At 38.6% G+C, this 21,577-nt stretch overlaps 1 protein-coding gene across 3 annotated transcripts in view; it reads right to left on the reverse strand.

Annotated features, from left to right (window-relative positions):
- FGD4 (FYVE, RhoGEF and PH domain containing 4) overlaps nt 1-21,577 on the reverse strand; it is a 211,163-nt gene that overhangs the window by 9,424 nt on the left and 180,162 nt on the right. For 2 of the 3 annotated variants that reach the window (XM_082636475.1, XM_082636477.1), the window contains exons 11-17: nt 16,433-16,605; nt 13,123-13,153; nt 12,793-12,885; nt 12,306-12,431; nt 8,000-8,140; nt 4,892-5,032; nt 1,881-2,771 (exon numbers count right to left, since the gene is read on the reverse strand). In XM_082636475.1, the coding sequence (XP_082492601.1) occupies nt 2,514-2,771; nt 4,892-5,032; nt 8,000-8,140; nt 12,306-12,431; nt 12,793-12,885; nt 13,123-13,153; nt 16,433-16,605 (963 nt within the window). In that variant the 3' untranslated portion in view covers nt 1,881-2,513. Of the gene's footprint in view, nt 1-1,880; nt 2,772-4,891; nt 5,033-7,999; nt 8,141-12,305; nt 12,432-12,792; nt 12,886-13,122; nt 13,154-16,432; nt 16,606-21,577 lie in introns of those variants that run through there. The other variant, XM_082636476.1, reaches the window with a different exon arrangement.

Genomic DNA, 21,577 nt, shown 5'->3' on the forward strand with positions numbered 1-21,577 from the left:
GAAACAGGTAAGGCTGCTTCATTGCTTCTCTTTGTGCTTGGCAAAAGAACATGTGGAATGTGAAGATGGTGACTGGACAAGCAGAAATTCTCTTCTAATACTAATATTTCTATTTTTTTAAATTAAAGATAATGTTAAGAGCATGATAATAAATATTCTCTTTACATGAGTCTTCTTTAAATAATCTAAATTAAATAACATTTGATATTTATTGAGCCAAAGCTTGAATGTGTTCATGTTACTTCCATTCCAGCAGAACTTATTTGTAGGGAAAGTGTAATCTTCTTGTTGTTGAAAATAGTTTTCAAAAATAATCTGGCTTGTAAATCTTCTACTTGGCTCTTACATTTCCATTTTTCTATCCACATTTACAGAAGTCACCTTCTCCTGATAATCATTCTACATTTTTATTGCTTCTCTTTTCTTGAGATTAAGAAAACCAAAGCATCACCTGGAGCCGTAGCTCAACTTCAATAACCACCCCTGAACACAAACACACACATGGTTGGCAACTAGAAAAGAGAAGCAATGTAAAAAATTAAAAATTTGTCCTTAATTTAAGGGCCTAAGAAGCTACCTTTATCTTTTTTTGGCTCTAAGTATTTGGTTTAATGTTGATGGATCATGGCTGGTGTTCCTTTTACAGAGGACGGCAACCTAATCATGCCCACTATAATTAGTTTATCTGCTCCTTAGGGGTGTTGGGGGGGAAAAAAGAGATACTTCAAATATTTCTTAAAAAAAACAGGGCCTGAATAGATGTGTGGCAATCTCAAATTCTGAGTGAAGCTAATCTACATTTAAGGTGTAATACTCAAAGGCCGAGGATAGTGGGGCCATTCTTGTCGATTTCTAGCATACAGATGCATTAAAAAGTGACAATGTTTGGAAAATGACAGAGTAAATGAGAAAAAAAAAAGACAGATCCAATTTTGAGGAAAGGATTAACTTAAATAGCCAACTTAATGTGAGATTTTAATCACAATAACAATATAATAAAAAGCAGCCTTTGTGACAAGGAATCACATTTTGTCTATTAAAATTCCCCAGAGGATAAAATGGAAAAGAATGCTCAAACTCTTGTCAATCATCTTGTACCCCCCACGAAAAACCTGCCATTAAAATATTGCTTTTTTATATTGTATTTTTCCCCACTCTTCTTTAATGAGGTGGTTTAAAGAGTTGAGGATAAACTTTCTTAATTACCTATCTATCCCCCTCAATCATAGGTTATCCCATGTGAATTTTATTTCATATCTGACAAACAAATAGGCCCAAACAGTTATCTTAAGTGTTAATTATATATAGTCCTCATTTAACCACAATTAACAGTCTTATGGGAAAGAAAAACATAACAATAAATGCAGTTTCCATATGTCCCAGTTCTGTGTAAGGTCAGGTATCTTGTACATGCTGATATTAACTGCTGCAACAATTAGAGGATTGTAAAAGGTAAAATAACCTGTATGACTTGACCATCCCAGTGACCAAAATGCACTTTATCTCAGAATAATCAAGACTGAAGCATTAATTAAACCCTCATCTTATATTTAAGTAGGTATTATTAGCACCTTCAAAGAGAGGCACTGTTTTAAATAGGCACAGAACAAAGAAAAATAGTACTTTAAAAATACTGTTGGAATTCACTAATATATCCCATGCCACATAAATTACAGCTTTTTATTATAAAAATATCAAGACCCTTAGATGTCAATCAGTTAAACATAAATCACCAAAAACATTTCTTAAGTTTAGAACACTGGTCAATTCCAAGATAAAACATGCTGTATATTTAAAAAATAAATTAGAGACAAATATGAACCTAAAGCTGAAGAGAAAAGCATGTATAATGTGTATATATATATATATATATATATATTCATATTTAATACTCTATATACATAATTGCTATATACTTAAGATTCTTATTTTATTCTTAGAAGTATTTCTACAAAAACAAGTATTATCTTAATAAGTTGAAAGTTTGAATACCAACAATTTTTTCTTTTTCTTTTGTTTTAAAAGAATGTACATCATATATGCAGCTTGAGCTTTATAAACTAAATTAAATAAGTTAATAGCCTAAACTGTCCCTGTATTTTTTATTTTTAACGTGGATCTATTTTGGCAACATGGAGGTATATCTTTCAAACTGTTATAAATCCTACATGTGTAAGTGAAGACATTAAAGGATTTCTTAAATGAAAGTAGCCTTTTCTAACCTGAAGTGATAGAATTGATACCAGTTCTTTCCAAGACAAAAGTACATATTCAAGGAATAGCTCATTAAAAAATGCTCCATTTTTCACATTATTTCAAACTTTATGGGTAGAATGGCTCTACACATTAATTTCAGTAAGAGTACATAAACATAGGAAAATAGTCCCCCCAAAGATGCATTTATGAGCCTGTATTTTTCAACATAAAGTGCTAAGAGATGAATAAAGAGAGCTGAGAATGTCTTGAGCTGTATATCTTGAGACCCCCCTCCATACCGCAGTAGGCCCTGGAACTCAGCATTCTGATTTTCTCTTAGGTTCAGGATGATCGTCCAAAGTGGCTGGATGCTTACTAGGACCATCTGGCGTCTCACCTGTGACAGCTAAAAGGATGATTTTCAGCCACTTCTGTTTCAGTTCTTCACTGTCTGCAGCAAAGCTGTGCACAGACTTGGACTGGGTCAGTTTGAAACTGTGTGGCAGGTCTGCACTCCTCGGCATATCATCCACAATGTAGCCCAGGAGTGGAATGGTGGCCTGGGCTCTGACATCCTAAGAAAAAAGCATGGCACATAAAGAAAAAACATGGTGAGATGTGATCCGGCGCCCACTAAACCCCCTTTCCTACCACCATTCCACAGACTTGCACTGTGAACTCTCCATGGAGAGAGATGGGGATCCAGTGCTTTTAGCACAGTGCTTGTGTATGAGGCCACCCGTAATGTCACCTGAGTGAATTGATGGATGAGTGCTGACACCTAAATCAGCTAGAGTTCATTGACCCCACACCTCTTTCCTTGTGAGGGAGCCCATTCAGCTCTTCATTCAGTGTAAAAGGGAAGAATAGTCATCTTATTGTACAAAACCAGCAAATGTTAATGATGATTTCATTATCAAATGCAGTTCTATTTGGTGTTTCATTTATTCATGCATCAATTTACTTATGGACAGAAAAAGAATGTAGGAAAAACAATGAAACAGAATAAAAAACCAAACAACCCAATCAAAAAATGGGCAGAAGACCTAAACAGACATTTCTTCAAAGAAGACATACAGATGGCCAAAAGGCACATGAAAAGATGCTCAACATCGCTAATTTTTAAGGAAATGTAAATCAAAATTACAATGAGGTATCACCTCACACTGGGCAGAATAGCCATCATCAAAAAGTCTACAAATAATAAATGCTGGAGAGGGTGTGGAGAAATAGGAACCCACCTACACTGTTGGTAGGAACGTAAATTGGTGCAGCCACTATAGAAAACAGTATGGAGAACAGCTCTAAAAATAGAGCTACCATATGATCCAGCAATCCCACTCCTGGGCATGTATCCAGAGAAAACCACAATTCAAAAAGATACATGCACCTCAATGTTCACTGCAGCACTATTTACAATAGCCAAGACATGGAAGCAACCTAAATGTCCATCAACAGATGAATGGATAAAGAAGATGTGGTATATATACATATAATTGAATATTACTTAGCCATAAAAAAGAACGAAATAATGCCATTTGCAGCAACATGGATGGACCTAGAGATTATCGTACTAAGTGAAATAAGCCATACAAAGACATATATCATACGATATCGCTTATGATATATATGGAATCTAAAAGAAAAAAAAAGACACTAATGAACTTATTTCCAAAACAGAAAGAGACTCACAGACACAGAAAACAAACTTTGGTTACCAAAGGGGAAAAGGGGGTGGGAGGAGGGATAAATTAGGAGGCTGGGATTAACATATATACACTACTATGTATAAAATAGATAAGCAACAAGGATCTGTATAACACAGGGAACTATACTCAATATTATGTAATAACCTATAAGGGAAAAGAATCTAAAAAAGAAATATATATATATATATATATATATATATATTCAGAGAGAGATATATATATATATATGAATAGCTGTGCTGTATACCTGAAACTTACCCAATATTGTAAATCAACTATACTTCAATTAAAAATACACACACACACACACACACACACACACCTCGGCATTTTTAGTCTATTTCTAAAATAAAGTTTTACTAGCACTTAATGTAGATATAGGCTAAAACACAACAGGTACATTAAAATTTTTATGTTTCCAGGTGAGTGAACAATTGATTTAAGTGTTGTTGGTTTTTTAAGCACAACACAATCCATAGTGCCTGGTGCATGTCTGCTGTTCCCATATATTTATCTCAGATCCATTCACATAAGGTCTCAAAAAATTGTTATTGGATAATGTTAATCCAAGGTTGATTTAAATTCACCTTCTCACATTCCTTTCTTTTTCAAGTATCCCTCCGTGCAGGAAAAAAAAAAAGGCTTACTAATATTTCCCATCATTAAAAAGGCTCCTTCTTCTTGCCTCTCCCTCTGATTCAACCTCTTCTCCCCATGCCCTTTCCTAATTCAACTCACATTTTCTCAAACCCACTAAATAGGAATGAGAGAAGGGGGCAAAAGATCCACAGGCTGAAGAAATTATTGGCTATAGAAGGAATCAGTCTAAATAAACTTGAATTTTAGTTACTTATTATTTTTCAATTATAATGAAAAACAGTGAAACTGTGTGAATTTTCTTGTTTTATAGAGAAGTAATGGAAGGATTTTAAGTTCAGTGTCCACTGGCCTCCCTCCGTTCCTTCAGAAAGATGAAGTTTAGATACCTGGGGGGCACCATACATGTACAGCACAAGAGGGTCTTGTTTGGGGATCACACACCAAGCTTTCTGCCAAGGTTTTGACTTTTCCATATATTGAAGAAAACTGCACACCACACTGTTTCCAGATACTTCTGCAGATTCAATCTAGAAAATACAGTGGAAAGAAACAGTGAGAGAGAGCGAATGAACACAAAATGAACCAGATAGAGAGGTAATTCAACTTAAGGTAACATTCATAAATTACAATGTGTTTATATAAAATGTCTCCTGGGATTGTCTAGATTGTATATAAAATGTCTCCTGGGATTGTCATCTGCAATTATTATTTAAACATTCATCTAGATCTATGATGAATTAAGTCAATTTTAACTGTATTACCAGACCTGTAATTTAAATAAAATTAAACATTTATTGACTGCTTACTATGAAGGCACTTTTCTTAGCTCACTACTTATATCATTTAATCCTCACACCAACACCAAAAAGTTATTACTTGCATTATTATGAGGTTTAGAGATGAAATAGCTTTCCTAAGATTTAGGAATCGGTGTGCTAGGATTTGAGTCTGGACCCAGAGTCTGAACTCTTAGCCACAATGTTATACCAATGTCACTGTGTAAGAAGAATGCAATAGCAAAAAGGCAAATACTTACCAGCAACCTTTGTCCTATACCTGAGATAATTTTAGTTTTTTAAATTGCAATAACTCTTTGTGGAGCCATGTACGGTTTTCTGCTTTGTCTCCTAATACATAAATCACTGGCTAAAAAGGGAACAAAACCCTTTGACTAAATGATGGTTTTTATTACACATATTATGGAAAGCAACTGGTTTGCATCTATTTTCTATCTCTCAAATCCAGTGTCATCCACTGAACAGTGCTGGTTTGCAAACTGCTTTGCTACCAGTTCGAGATAAGCACAGAAAGCAAGAGTAAGCATTTAGAAACTTTTATAGCAATCTGACTTGTGATGATACCCAAGCACATAATTGTGTATTTTACAAAAATACTGAGCCGTGATGGTTTAGAGAGTAAAACTGGCCCTTCATCACAGATAGTTTAAGAAGCATTGACCGGCAAACAATGGACTGCTAGTCCACCACCTGTTTTTTTTTTTTTTTTTTTTTTTTTTTTGCGGTATGCGGGCCTCTCACTGTTGTGGCCTCCCCCGTTGCGGAGCACAGGCTCCGGATGCACAGGCCCAGCGGCCATGGCTCACGGGCCCAGCCGCTCCGCGGCATATGGGATCCTCCCAGACCGGGGCACGAACCCGTGTCCCCTGCATCGGCAGGCGGACTCTCAACCACTGCGCCACCAGGGAGGCCCCCACCACCTGTTTTTATATGGCCTGTGAGCTAAGCAGAGTTTTTACAGATGAACAATTAAAATCAATCTGATGATTTAGAATACGAAAACTTTGGACTCCAACTAAGTGAAATGTTATCTATCTCCCCTCCCCCAAAGGAATTCCATACTTCTTATTACCATATTACAAAAATCATACTAAATTATTACTTTTAATTTTGTCAATAAAAATTTGAGAAAATTTGTCTTCTCTCTTGCTTTAGAAGTAATATTCTCAGTTTTGCCTTTCAGCCTGCAAAGACTAAAATAGTTTCTCTCTGCCCTTTTACAGAAAAAATTTGTTGATCCTTGGTCTAGAGGACATAACAAACTAGTTGGCATGAGTAAGTTTCAAATATATATGTATGTTGTGTGTGCATATGCACACATCCACACTTATCTTCTACTTATGGACTTCACACTACAAATATATTTGATTAAATGTGTTAACTTAGTAAGTAATTGATTAATTTTCCTCCAAGTACAGGTTTTTCTAGAAAACTACCTAGAGAATTTTATTTCATAGATACAGCCTGAAATGCACCCCTTAAAACAAGTTATTTGACTCATTATTCTATGCCAGTCTCATCCATTGCTGCTGTTCAGTCTTTCGAGACTGTGTTTCTGGAAGCTACTGAAGCATGTCTTTCCACCCTCCCTGCCAGAGAAAGTCCACTCTGGTCTGCCATACAAGCAACATCTATACCCTAGAAGAATGCAGAGTTATAGTTTGTGGGCCTGTACTTTAACCTCAAGTGGACCTTGAAGTTTATGATCCTTCTTCAGTTAACAGAAATGACTTTTTGTATGTTTATACAGTGTAGAGTTCAATAAACACTCATTGATTCTTAAATAAATTGTAGAAATTCTTAATAAACCAAGTATGTCTATGATTTTAGATACATAAGAATTTTGATCATGAGTCTATTCTTCACATATTTCCAGGCTATCTTGAACTTTCTGTCACAAAGCCCTTATTATGTAGTTTATTACTTATGTTGTTAATATCTTTGGGTATAAAACTTATTTCAGATACTAGTCGCATTACAGTTCCTAGGTTTAGGAGGTCTGAATTTATCTAAAACATGAATCAAACTTACTTGTGAGACATTTCAGTAATATTTCAACACAGTTCTCAGATTACTGTCACTGGCCATTAAATGATTCTTTTAATACAATAAGTTGGAAGAGTTTTTCAGGTAATAAGACTTTAATCTAAATTTTAATAATATCATACAGTATTTTCAAAGCCAATATGATGAAACTGAGAGAAAAGCTTTCCTCTTAAAAAATATATATAGTATTAAGTTGGGCATTAGAAGAGATGTCAATTAACACTCTAATATTTGACCACATCTACCTTCACAAAATCAATACACAATCAGCCCTCCATATCTGTGGATGCAGAACCTGAGGATATGGAGGGCTGGCTGTATCACACCATTGTATATAAGAAACTTGAGCATCCATGGATTTTGGTATCTGTGGGGGTTCCTGGAACCAATCCCCCGCAGATGCCAAGGAAGGACTGGATTTACTCTCAAATGCACATTGGTTAACATATCACTGTCCCTCTTCTTTCTGTACAACTGAGCATGACCCCAAGAGTCAGCTATAGAACAAAAGTATAAATCTTGCTCATCATAGTCCAAATTGTTAAATACTAAGAGAAATAACAAAATATATTATTTGTATTCTTCAGAGTTAAAAAAATTCTGTTTCTAGTATAAAAATCTGAAAGATATCCAATATTTAATATTTCATACCTCTAAAATTCCTTTTCTTTTCTTTTCTTCACTGTCTGTGAATCCACTTATTATCTGATAACAGTCTTTACAAACTTTGCTCAATTTACCACCATCATACTCAAGTTGAGCTTTATAATCAGAACACTTCCAACAAACCACCTTAAATTAAGAAAAAATAAAGAAGAGTGAATAATCATATTTAAAAAATAACAAGATTTAAGCAATAATCAGTTATAGGTAATAATAAATGAGGAAAAGTTAAATGTAAAAGGCAAATTTTTATCAGACTAACAATATCCCCATGAACACTTGGAGTATTTGTCATGTATTATAATGCTGTTTGTGATGGGCTCTGCTTGCTCAACCTTCTCTTCCTGGCCCTAAAGGTAGGAGCTCTTCACTTTACATTACACTTCATACCTCTGGACGTTTTATATCTTCCCCAAATGAATTCATGGTCTACCTTGCTCCCAGCTTTCTCCTTATCACACTTTGTCCCTCCCAACCTGTTCCCCTCTCAGAGTACTCTCTATTGCTGGAAATAGCACAGCCTGCTAAACAGTTATGGCAAGTCAGAAACCTAGGAGTCATCCCGATACCTCTACCTCACCCCATAGATTCACCACGTTATAAAGTCCTGCTGATTTTATCTCCTAGATATTTTTTCAATCTGTCCATTTTTCTACATCTTCCTTGCAATTACCCGAGTCCAAGCTATCAATGTCCTGATTTGGACCATTATAGCCTCATGACTGGTCCTTGTTTTAGAAGATGTTGGGGGTAGGAGTTTATTAATTTTTATTTATTTATTTTTGCTGTGTTGGGTCTTCGTTTCTGTGCGAAGGCTTTCTCTAGCTGTGGCAAGTGGAGGCCACTCTTCATCGCGGTGCATGGGCCTCTCTTGTTGAGGAGCACAGGCTTCAGACACGCAGGCTTGGTAGTTGTGGCTCATGGGCCTAGTTGCTCCACGGCATGTGGGATCCTCCCAGACCAGGGCTCGAACCCGTGTCCCCTGCATTAGCAGGCAGATTCTCAACCACTGCGCCACCAGGGAAGACCTCCATGTGCTTTTTGCATGCACTGATCACAATTTTTAATCATATACTTGTGTGATTTTTCGATTAATGTTTGTCACCCTCACTAGGCTGTAAGCTCTATGAGAAATTGTCCTTGTGTATTTTGCTCACTATTTATAGTCACTGTTTAAAAAATAACCTTGCAGTTTAAAAAATTATCTTCTTGGGGACTTCCCTGGTGGTCCAGTGGTTAAGAATCTGCCTTCCAATACAGGGGACGTGGGTTCAATCTCTGGTGGGGGAACTACGGTTTCACCTGCTGCAGGGTGACTAAGCCTGCATGCTGCAACTACAGAACCCGCGCACTCTAGAGCCTGTGTGCCACAACTAGAGAGCCCGTGCACCGCAACTACTGAGCCTGCATGCTCTGGAGCCCACATGCCACAACTAGAGAGAAGTCTGCGTGCTGCAATGAAACATCCCACATGCCACAACAAGGATCCCGCATGGTGCAACTAAGACCTGATGCAACCAAATAAATAAATAAATAAATAAATAAAATTATCTTCTTGCTTCTAGAATAATATTTTCCCTCATTTATAGTGGACAAACTATATTTAAGAAACATAAATATTAGTAAAACTTTTGGTTTAGATTCACATAATGTAAAATTCATAATAAAACATTGTTCATTGTTTTCTCATAATTTCAATGAAATTACCCTAGGATTTAAAATTAGACATGTCTGTATCTGCAAACTCATATCAACTAATATTTATTTTCAGAGTATGTCATAGTACATTCATATTTTTGTTTGTTTACTGAAAGCAAGTATGTCAATATTTGAAATCATTTCAAGCAAATTCAATGAGAGATTTAAAAAAGGCTTACACTGAGGGGGAAAAAAAGATGTTTGCTATCAATTTGATTTTGATTATAAAACTGTCTCACTGAGTCAAAACTTAGGTAAAAAGGAAGGGCTGCCCTGGTGGCGCAGTGGTTGAGAGTCCGCCTGCCAATGCAGGGGACACGGGTTCGTGCCCCGGTCCGGGAGGATCCTACATGCCGCAGAGTGGCTGGGCCCGTGAGCCATGGCTGCTGAGCCTGCGCGTCCAGAGCCTGTGCTCCGCAATGGGAGAGGCCACAACAGTGAGAGGCCCGCGTACCATAAAAAACAGAACAAAACAAAAAACCAAAAAAACTTAGGTAAAAAGGAAGAATAAATCTGCAATGTAATTGAGAATAATCTGAAAGTACTATCAATAAAAACTGTTGCACAAAAGCATACTAATAATACATTCAGTCATGACACTACAATGCCTACCCTTCTCTATGCTTATGTATTGTTTTTTAGAAGAAAGTATTAATCTTCAACTTGGTTTACAAGGCCCTCCAAAACCTGCTGCTACTTCTCTCCAACTTCAGGTCATGCTTTGTTCCTTCTCACTCTTTCCATATGAAACAATTCAATCCCTGAAAACCTGTCAACTGCCTTAGATGGCTTGAGTTGCTGAATCTTGTGAAAGATATTTCATTCCATTAAATGGACTACTGTGTCCTTTTAAATTTATAACCATAAACCTCTAATGGGTATCTTTGTTTCATTGGTAGGCTCACTTTTTCCTACCCAGAGACAACTATTACATACTTAGCTCTCTTTCTCAAATCTCCCCCCTCCCTCTTACTTCCCCCTTCACTTTCAGATGATGACTCTTCCTCATACTTCAATGAATATGTAGATATTATCAGACCTATATTCCCTCATTTCCCACCACCAAATCAAAAACACACCTACATTTCCACTCATCTTTCCCTTTATCCTTTCCGTTATAATGGAGGGAAGTTTCCCTCTCCCCATCAAAAGTCTGAACTTCGGGGCTTCCCTGGTGGCACAGTGGTTGAGAGTCCGCCTGCCGATGCAGGGGACACGGGTTCGTGCCCCAGTCCGAGAAGATCCCACAGGTCGCGGAGCGGCTGGGCCCGTGAGCAATGGCCGCTGAGCCTGCACGTCCGGAGCCTGTGCTCCGCAACGGGAGAGGCTACAACAGTAAGAGGCCCGTGCACCGCAAAAAAAAAAAAAAAAAAAAAAAAGTCTGAACTTCTACTTAAGCTATAGGTTCCATCTCATATTTTCTCAAAGTCATTGACTCCTTTGGTTATTATTTATCTTTCTATTTCTTAGATTGCTCATTATGCTCCAGCTACATGACCTTTTGGCAGTCTCAAGAATAGATCAGGGCTTCCCTGGTGGCACAGGGGTTGAGAATCTGCCTGCCAATGCAGGGGATATGGGTTTGAGCCCTAGTCCGGGAAGATCCCACATGCCGTGGAGCAACTAAGCCCGTGGGCCACAACTACTGAGCCTGTGCTCTAGAGCCCGTGGGCCACAACGAGTGAGCCTGCGTGCCACAACTACTGAAGCCCGCATGCCTAGAGCCCATGCTCTGCAACAAGAGAAGCCACTGCAGCGAGAAGCCCATGCACCACAACGAAGAGTAGCCCCCACTCGCTGCAAATAAATAGAGAGCCTGTGTTCAGCAATGAAGACCCAATGCAGCCAAAATTAAATAAATAAATTTATTTTAAAAAATAAAAAAAATTGGGCTTCCCTGGTGGCACACTGGTTGAGAGTCTGCCTGCCGATGCTGGGGACATGGGTTCATGTCCCCGTCCGGGAAGATACCACATGCCACGGAGCAGCTGGGCTCGTGAGCCATGGCCACTGAGCCTGCGCATCCGGAGCCTGTGCTCCACAACGGGAGAGGCCACAACAGTGAGAGGCCCGCGTACCGCAAAATAAATAAATAAATTAATTAATAAATTAAAAAGAATAGATGAAGCTCTTTCCTACCTCAGGGCTTTTGACATACAACTCTCACTGCCTGAACGCTCTTCCTGCCTTCTTTCTTATGGTTAGCTCTTTCTCACCTTTTAGGCATCAGCTTAAATATCAACGCCTCAGATAGGTCTTCATTTTTCTAACTAAAATTGGTTCCAAATCCTCTTCCATTACCATTATTCCCCATTTTAACTTCTTGATTTCTTATTGCATTTATAGTATTTGAAATGCTTGCCTGTTAATTTGGTCTGTTTTCTCCATTAGAATGTGAGCTCTGTGAAGCTGGCTACCATTTTACTTACCAGTTTTTCTCCAGGACCCAGCACAGTGTTTTGCATAAAGTTATCACCAACAAAAGTTTATCAACTAAGTGATTTATTGAATGATTTCTTTGTTTTTTTCCAAGTTAATGATTTTACAACACTTATATAATGACTAACAATCTTAATGACCAAGAAAGCTCACATACATGTCCACATGCTCGACAATGATGCCTTCTCCTTGTCAGGGCATTAAAAGGCTCCTTGCACTTCATACACATTGTAACTTCATTATCTCGGATCCATCTTGGGGCTCTTTTTCCTAGCTCAGCAGTCTAAAAAGGAAAGAGAGATTCAATTTTAATGGCAAAAACTGTCATTTCCATCCATCCATCCATCCATCCATCCATCCATCCATCCATCCATTCATTTATTTTAAAAAGAATTTTAACAACATTGCTCATACCATGTTCTGAAACTCAAGATCCAGAAAAAGAGAGAAAAAAAAAAAAAAGGTTCAAAGACAGTTAAGCAGCATGAAAAGGCACTCTATTGTATTCATCTAAGAAGAAATGAGATTCTGTCCAAATAGCCAATTTTGGCAATGCAAAGGGAAAAGACTGGGTAACAAAATAACTAGATAGATCTTCTGCAACTGCAAAGAGAAAAGAACTTAAAGAATTTAATTCAACTTACAGAAACCTCTGAGTGAATGTCATTATCCTTGGCAATTGCATTTCTGAAGGTTTCATGCCTCTGATGGAAAGCATCAATAGTCTCTTGAAGTGCCTAAAATATACATGAAATTCAAAGCACTTATTAAAGTATCACATGCAAATTAATAAAAACATTTTACTAAACAAATATCTAGGATGGAAATCACCTTAAAAATTAAATGACCGTATTCTGATGACTACAATATGTTCTGATGACTACAATATGTGTATAATACAACAATATGTGCACATCTGGGTACACATACAGAGGTTACCACAAAACAAAAATGAAAATAGAAATCAGGTTTACCTTGATCCATTCTTCTTTGTCTTGCTCAGAACTAAAACAAACAACAACAAAAAATTAAAGTGAATAAAGAGAACATTAATGAGTTATACCTGGTGCATGCAACTGTATTTATGTTATTCCAACTTTCTGGAAAATTCAGGGATGTCCAAGAAGGAGTTATAAGATATAGGCCTAGTCTTCCAATTCACCTTTATGAAAACACATGAGGCTTTGAAAGGCTGCTAGTCACAACCCATCTTAGAAAAGATTGCAATTATCCTTGAGACTATAAATTATCTGTGTAAGGCCTTAGGGAGCTACGTAACATTTCCTTTGGTAAACAATTTAATTCTATTTTGCTAGGCTTCAGGCAATACCATACCTAATTTATTATAGATAAAACACAACGAAGATTTAAATGCCTGTAGGAAGGAGGTTTCACAGATTAATGAACCCCAGTATTTAATAATTTTCTGTTGGGAAAAAATTTCCTTTTAGTAGACTTTGGACTCAGTAAGATCTCCAAACTGAGGGATTGTGAAGAGTGGGCTCTATTTGTTTGCATGTATTTGGTAGGCTAGGGCTAAGTCTGAGTCCCTGTCCCAGCCTGAATGTCACATGCCACAGTCCCACAGGTCTCACATATGTATAAGTCTGTGATCATACCATCCGTGTGACACTATCCACCTTTCTCACAAAAACTGAGTATCATGATGTGCCAGGAATACTGCTGGAATCCGTGCATGTCAAATGTAAGATTCTGCTTATATTTCACCTGGGGATCCTGAACCAAGAACCTTGGCGGGGGCAGGGGCTTTAATCTTGCCCCTTAAAAAAGGTTTCTCCCTAATGCTATGCCCCACCCCCACAAAATCAGCTCTATTGCTCTGGAAGCAGTTATTTGCTAGCTGCTTTTAGCCTTTTAAATGCAAAGTAACTTGACAAGTCTTTAATGCCTTTTGTTTTACTTTCTCAATCATGGCAGATTTTAAAATTTACTCCTTTGTTTAATTTACTCATCACTATATTTTCATATCCATTTAGCAATAGAAAACCATTGAATAAAAACTACATAAAATAATTTTGTTTCAAAAGTTTATATTCTTGGGTTTCCCTGGTGGTGTAGTGGTTGAGAGTCCACCTGCTGATGCAGGGGACACGGGTTTGTGCCCCGGTCTGGGAAGATCCTACATGCTGCGGAGCGGCTAGGCCCATGAACCATGGCCGCTGAGCCTGCGCGTCCGGAGCCTGTGCTCCGCAACAGGAGAGGCCACAACAGTGAGAGGCCCGCGTTCCACACACAAAAAAAAGTTTATGTTCCTTTGAATATGGAAGGGGAAGCAGAGTGTGAGAGGTCAGTCTTCAGGCTGACTTATTTAATAAGAAAAGCAGAACATTTTTTTCTGTGTTGGCTTCAGAAGTGAATTCTCTTTAAATATCACCAAATATATACCCAATTTGGGGTTCCATGTAATCCTTCAGACTTTCTGAGAATTTCAGTGTTTGTCTACATTCTTGAGAGAGTCATTATAGACCAGAAGATAAATAATCACACTTCATTCAGATCTTCAATTCATCATATAATCATAAATACAACTAAAGCAATGAGATTAGTGGAATAAGAAATTTAAGGAAAAATGAATGTGTTTTCAGTACTAATTGGAATGTATCCAATAGTGCATATTGGAACTCTACAAAATGATAACTGCCTGTACTTAAGAAAATTTTTCATGAATCAGCCCCATCCTGAAGCGAAAACAGCCCAACCTGCTAATGGAGGGGGGCTGGAGTCCCTCTCAACTCAGGCAACCCAAGAATCCTTGATAATCTCTCTTCTGCTGTTGAGACACATCTCTCGGGTTTGCAGATTTGGAACTATGCTGATATTCAGAGCCAGCAGAGCCTTCATTCATCTGTAATGAAGACTTCTATGATGATCAGAACAATTGATGAGTTTTCTCTGTGGCCAGGGCCAATCATTCAGGGAGTCAACCACTGAGTGAGGACTTAGGTCAGGAGCTTCCAAGTACAGTAACATAAGTTGTTCTCTTGGGTTTGATGGCTGGGGTCCAAATCCCACCATGATAAAGTAGGGAAACCATAACATCCAAAGCCAAGTCCTCCACCATTTTAACTCATGCTTGAAATGCTGCCTCCTAATCCTCAGGGCAGTCTCCTGGCAGCTCCCTAAGTAATGCAGGTTCATTATATATTTTCTGTGAGAAATCAAAGAACTGGCTAGGTATTTCTTCAAACTTTCCTAACCTGCCACATGTTCCATATCTATAATCACCAATTCCCTGGCTCCCTGGGTACAGATTCCTATTAAAATAATTTATTCTATTTTGAAAATGTGAAGTTTAAGCTTGTATATAGTTACTAAACACAAATATCCAGGATGAGTTCACCTAAGCAGTCAGAACCACATGCTATTGGTGCAAAGGAACAGAAAGGAACAGAAGGGCTCTCTGATTCTCCATGGATTCTAGGGTATGAAAACCATCAGAGCTGGGATCAGTAGTTAACCTCTGATCTGTGAACTTTTGGTGTATCTCAATTTTCACCATGTTAGGTTTTTTTTTAATAGGATAAATGGATGACAGTTTCTTAAAGCAGATATTTTAAAACCTGACAGCACTCTGTCTTCTAGAGGTTCACGCATGAGGTAGCTGTGATCTACTACAGTGGTTCTCATGTTTTGTTTTGTTTTTTTCTTTCCAAACATGGTTATGCTAGGGGGATGGATGCTAGGCCTCCAGCTCTTTCTCTCCCACTCAATAAACATATAAGAAGAGCCACCCTTTCCAGAAGTCCTGGTTGCTAGAGGCTACTAGAGCCCCAAATGGCCCCCTTCATGTATCCTCAACTGTGGCAGAAGAATCATCTTTTCCAAAATGCCTTCAAAATGATTGATTTCCAAAATCATTCTTTCCATCAAAGTGCCATTAAGTCCTATGAATGCAGAGTCTCTGAAGGACAGATAGTTAAAGCTTCAACATTTATCATGAAATAATAAACATCAATAAACATTTGTGGACCAAAAGGAAGGATGGCGGAAAAAAGGTTAGAGAACTTTTTCCTAGAAGACTCAAAACTTTGGCTTGAATGCAAAAATTCGGTCACTTTAATTTACTGAATGCTTACTGTCTGAAAAACCACTATCCTAGGCACTACAGAGGAACCAAAAGGGAAGACATAATTCTTGACTTTCAGGAGCTTACCTCTTTCCATTTATGTCCAACCAGACATGGGATAGATCCTCAGAATTATTTTGTCCTACAATTTATTCTGATTCTTTTGTAAAGTTGTGAGAGAGGAATGGTTCTCTTACCTGGCTTGCAGTTCCAGTGTTCTCTCTTTCCCAGATACCTGGAAAGTGTGTGGATATTCCTCATTGTGAGTCTCTACAATTTTCATTCCATCAATGCCAACCCTGGTTCGAACTGTGAATTTAGAGCCCACCAAGCTGAATCTTGGCACACAGTACAGCAACATGTTGTTGAACTGCAAGAAGGCAGAACACGTGTCAAAAAACAGGAAAACAAAGAAGACAGAGGAAAGTGACCAATATTGAAAGTAACCCTAGACAAAAATTCCAGGGAATACCATACTTTCTATGTGAGAAAAATTACTTAAATACCAGAGAGCTTTTATGCTTGTATCAAAATTGTCATATTTTAAAGTTTGTAACATATATTTCCCCCCTGTGTTGGTTCATAAATATTTTATTAATATTTAAGTAAACCAATCATCATTTTGTACTAGTAAGGAAATTAGTTAAGGAAGTTAAGCTCAGCAACAATTTTTAAGGACCTCTATATACCAGAAACTGAAGTTCTCAACCACGTAAGTTGAAGCCCTTAGAGAATAAAATTTCTAACTGTTGTGTCAGGCAACAAGTCTACAATAGCTGTTAGAGCAAAAGATTAATATTTAGCAATTATTTTTACCAATATGTTTAATGTTAAGTTTAAAAAAGTAGGCAGGGGGGGCCTCCCTGGTGGCGCAGTGGTTGAGAATCCGCCTGCCGATGCAGGGGATACGGGTTCGTGCCCCGGTCTGGGAGGATCCCATATGCCGCGGAGCGGCTGGGCCCGTGATCCATGGCCGCTGAGCCTGTGCGTCCGGAGCCTGTGCTCCGCAACGGGAGAGGCAACAACAGTGAGAGGCCCGCGTACAGCAAAAAAAAAAAAAAAAAAAAAAAAAAAAAAGTAGGCAGGGCTTCCCTGGTGGCGTAGTGGTTGAGAGTCCACCTGCCGATGCAGGGGACACAGGTTCGTGCCCCGGTCCGGGAGGATCCCACATGCCGCGGGCCGGCTGGGCCCGTGAGCCATGGCCGCTGAGCCTGCGCGTCCGGAGCCTGTGCTCCGCAACGGGAGAGGCCACAGCAGTGAGAGGCCCGCGTACCGCAAAAAAAAAAAAAAAAAAAAAGTAGGCAAATTATTAAGTTCAAATTTCATTAGAACATGGGTTAGCACACTAAATCCTCTGTAGAAAAAGTCACTGTTTTATACTGTCCCACATCTTGCTTAAGAATTCATCATGTATGAATTAACAGAAAAGTCATTTATTTTAGCAAAAAGTCTTCATTTAAAATGAAGAACCTTATTTTGAAACTGAATCAAATTAGTGCCTCATTTCTAGTCAACCATGAACAGCTCCTGGACTTCCCTGGTGGTGCAGTGGTTAAGAATCCGCCTGCCAATGCAGGGGACACAGGTTCGAGCCCTGGTCCAGGAAGATCCCACATGCCACGGAGCAATTGGGCACGTGCGCCACAGCTACTGAACCTGCACTCTAGAGCCTGTGAGCCACAACTAGTGAAGCCCACGTGGCTAGAGCCCACGCTTGCAACAAGAGAAGCTACTGCAGTGAGAAGCCCATACACCACAATGAAGAGCAGCCCCTGCTCAACACAACTAGAGAAAGCCCGTGCGCAGCAACAAAGGCCCCATGCAGCCCAAAGTAAATAAATAAAAAATAAGTAAATTTATAACATAACAAAACAAAACAAAACAATGAACAGCTCCTGCTAATCAGTACCAAGCAATGATTTGGGGCAGGCATTTAATTAACTTATAAATATATTAAAACATGCAAAAGGATGAAACTCAATATGGGGGTTAATTTGTAGGCAGATTCCTAAAGAAGGTCCATATTTATCTTTCTACTTCATATTTATTGTTTCTAACACTGTTTCTAGGCTTAAATATATTTTTGTAAGACAAAAGCAACTGGGAACTTAAAACACTTATGTAACCTCTCATGTCTCAGGATCATTATCTGTAAAAGTCACAGGTTGTTGAGAGGATTAAGTGAGGAATAATGTCCTGTTTTGTCAGGTCCTCTTTTTAGCTCCAACCATGAAAGAAATGCTGATGGATATTTAAAACATTTCAACATGTTTATGTGACAATGTCCACTGTACTCATTCTGAAAGCGAATTTTTTACCAGTTTGTTCCTCATACATTATTTTGCAACTTCCTATAACCAACATCATAAATTTCATTTCCACACTAGATAATGTAGAAATAAAAGGGCACTAAATACATTTTTATCATATATATCTGAGCACCACATTTCACATTTACATTTCTAGAAGGGAACATAATCAATGCTTTATCATTAATTGTCCACTGTATTCTAAGTGTGGCAATCACAGCCTCATTGTAGTACACAGAATTTAGAGATCTGAAAATACTCTTAAAGGTTCTCATCACCATCCCAGCTTGATTAAGGCAACAGCTTGCTAACTGTTCATGTTAATATTTCTTCCTCTCTTCTATAAGGCCTTCTCAGGAGGGGATTTGGCCATGTCTCAACGGTACTGCAGGAGGTGCAAAGCGCCACCAAAATGGACAGGACTAGCCAATAAATACCCTTTTTCTTCTACTTAGAGGTGAAGGTGATAATGCTTACAAAGAAGATGCCATATACGAAAAGGAATTAAGTAGCTAGTCCTGTTCCCTCTGTGAACCTTGCTCCTGCGGCAAAAGCCACCATCACCTTCTCTGGGTTTTGCTGGTACTAAAAGAGGGAGTTATAACAGCTGTAGCATCAAGTAGACTGACTTTCCCTTTCAGTGAAAGAAACTCCTTTTATTCCATGCCCACCGCTCAGAAGTAGTTATTGACAAAGGAGTCTCTGGGTGGCAAGCTCTAGAAGTTCTAGGCTGTGCCAGACCCTAGAAGAAAGTCTCAACTTTATTATAAGTGTAGGGAGGTTCCTGCTTCTTGATCTCCAGGGTTCCTCGACTAGTTATTTCAGGTCTCACAAGTGACAGTTCATTAAAGTTTGTTTTAGAAGGTAAAAATACATTGTTGGAGAAAATTTCCAGTGCCCAGCCTGTATTCAAAGTTTAAATAAGTCAAGAGAAAAATATATATATAACTCTGTTAAAAGGTATAAGGAAATAAGGACTAGAACTCCAAAGAGCCAAGAATAAAACCTCCTATCATTCTACGGGATAATTCAGTGATTTTTTTTTTAACTTTCAGATGTCAGGTGTGGTTATTGACTTACTCAACAGAGTACCCTACATAACATAAAAAGCATGACGTGGAGGCGAGTAAATATGCAAACACATGATGATCATCTGAAAGCTGAAATCAAATTCTAAATATAACTTGGTTTTTCAGATTTATACGTGTAATATCCCCAGAATAGGAAATAGAAAACTAGCACTCATTTTACTTCTAGAGAGAAAGGAGAAAAAATAAAAGGTACTTCTGAAGTTTCTACATATAAGAAAAAAAAGATGCTCCATGGGAATAAATGTGTGCTGGGGAGAGAAGAGATTCTGTGACAAGTACAGTACTAGAGGGGAAGGACTGAAAGAATGAACACTACAGGAACTGCTTCTGAGATGGTCTTCAAAAGATGAATAAGGCTTTCCTAAAATTTCTGCTGTATGACTCCATTCTCCTGGAAGGCAATGACACGATATGTTTGATAGCTTATAATAACTGGAACAAGATGGGTACTTTTCTCAAAGTCACTACTGTTGTATTCCCCCAAGGCTCTTTGCCATCTGTCCTCCAAATAGCTGTTTAATTTGGCTCTGAATTAAGGTATTCAATCCAAAACTATTTCCAGAATAATTCTCAAATGTGAAAATTAAACCAAGGCCATTGGTTAGACACAGAGCTGAAAGTTTAACTACAGAAACTGTAACACTGATGTTGAAGAGGGGAAAGGAAAATTACCTAAGCACCTACAGGTAAAGACAAAGGGAAGACACTGACTCCCAGGCATTTTGCCCAGAACAGTATATTAAGCATGTCTTTTTAATCTGGATTTTTGATGCTTTGACATCTTGGGGCCTTGCTGACATTGGAGGACTGCCCCCTCTCAGGACTACTCAATTCTTTGAGACACTGAGTGGCTCACCTGCAAGCATGACTTTCATATGGAAACCAACAGATCCAGAACTCACACCCCAAGCACCTCCTCTTTTGAGCGCTTTCACTCTGAGTCAGTATTCCCCTTCCGTAAGAACCCTAAGGCTACGTGCCAGGCAACAGTCCCTGTGTGCCAGAGCCTGATGAAATTATTTAAACTAGCAAATTCTAAGCTGGTTTTCTCTGCCTTGCCTATTCCTTCTCGCAGAAACCACAGTACAGGCTCCTGCCCACATTTGCAGCTTGCTTCCTCTGCCTTCTGACCAACTCTGGTGCTTTCTCATGTAGCTCTTCCATGGTGTGGCATGCCCCCTCCTTTGGGAATCTGCGAGTATAACTATCTTTTCAGTGGCAATCATCTCCTGATGTGTTGGCCTCACCATATTTGAATAACAAAACCTACATTTCAAAATAAACAGCCCTCTGGACCCTAACATGACATCACATGTCCCTGATTTACATTTAGGTCTCTGTAAAGCTTCTGAAAGGTGAAGTTCTTCTGTTGGGCTCCAATGAAGATTTTTTTTTTTTTTTTTTTTGCGGTACGCGGGCCTCTCTCGTTGCGGAGCACAGGCTCCGGACGCACAGGCCCAGCGGCCATGGCTCATGGGCCCAGCCGCTCCGTGGCATGTGGGATCCTCCCGGACCGGGGCACGAACCCGTGTCCCCTGCATTGGCAGGGGGACTCTCAACCACTGCACCACCAGGGAAGCCCTCCAATGAAGATTTTTTTATAGTTAATTTGTAAAATATCTATAATTTTTTTAAGTTACTGAGATATAATTCATATACCCTTTTAAAATGTACAATTCATGTTTTTTATATAGTTGTAAATTGTGCAGCCATCACTACTATCTAATTTTAGAACATTTCCTGACTCTAAATAGAAATCCTGTACCCATTTCCTCCTCCCCACCAGCCCTAGGCTACCACTACTTACTTCCTGCCTCTATGCATTTGCCTATTCTAGACATTTCATATAAATGGAATCATATCACACAGTGTAGCTTTTTGTGAATGGCTTCTTTCACTTTACACAACGTTTTCAAAATTCATCCACATAGCATGTATCAGT

This window comes from Mesoplodon mirus, assembly GCF_964341445.2.
Source record: "Mesoplodon mirus genome assembly, chromosome: 11".
Taxonomy (NCBI): domain Eukaryota; kingdom Metazoa; phylum Chordata; class Mammalia; order Artiodactyla; family Ziphiidae; genus Mesoplodon; species Mesoplodon mirus.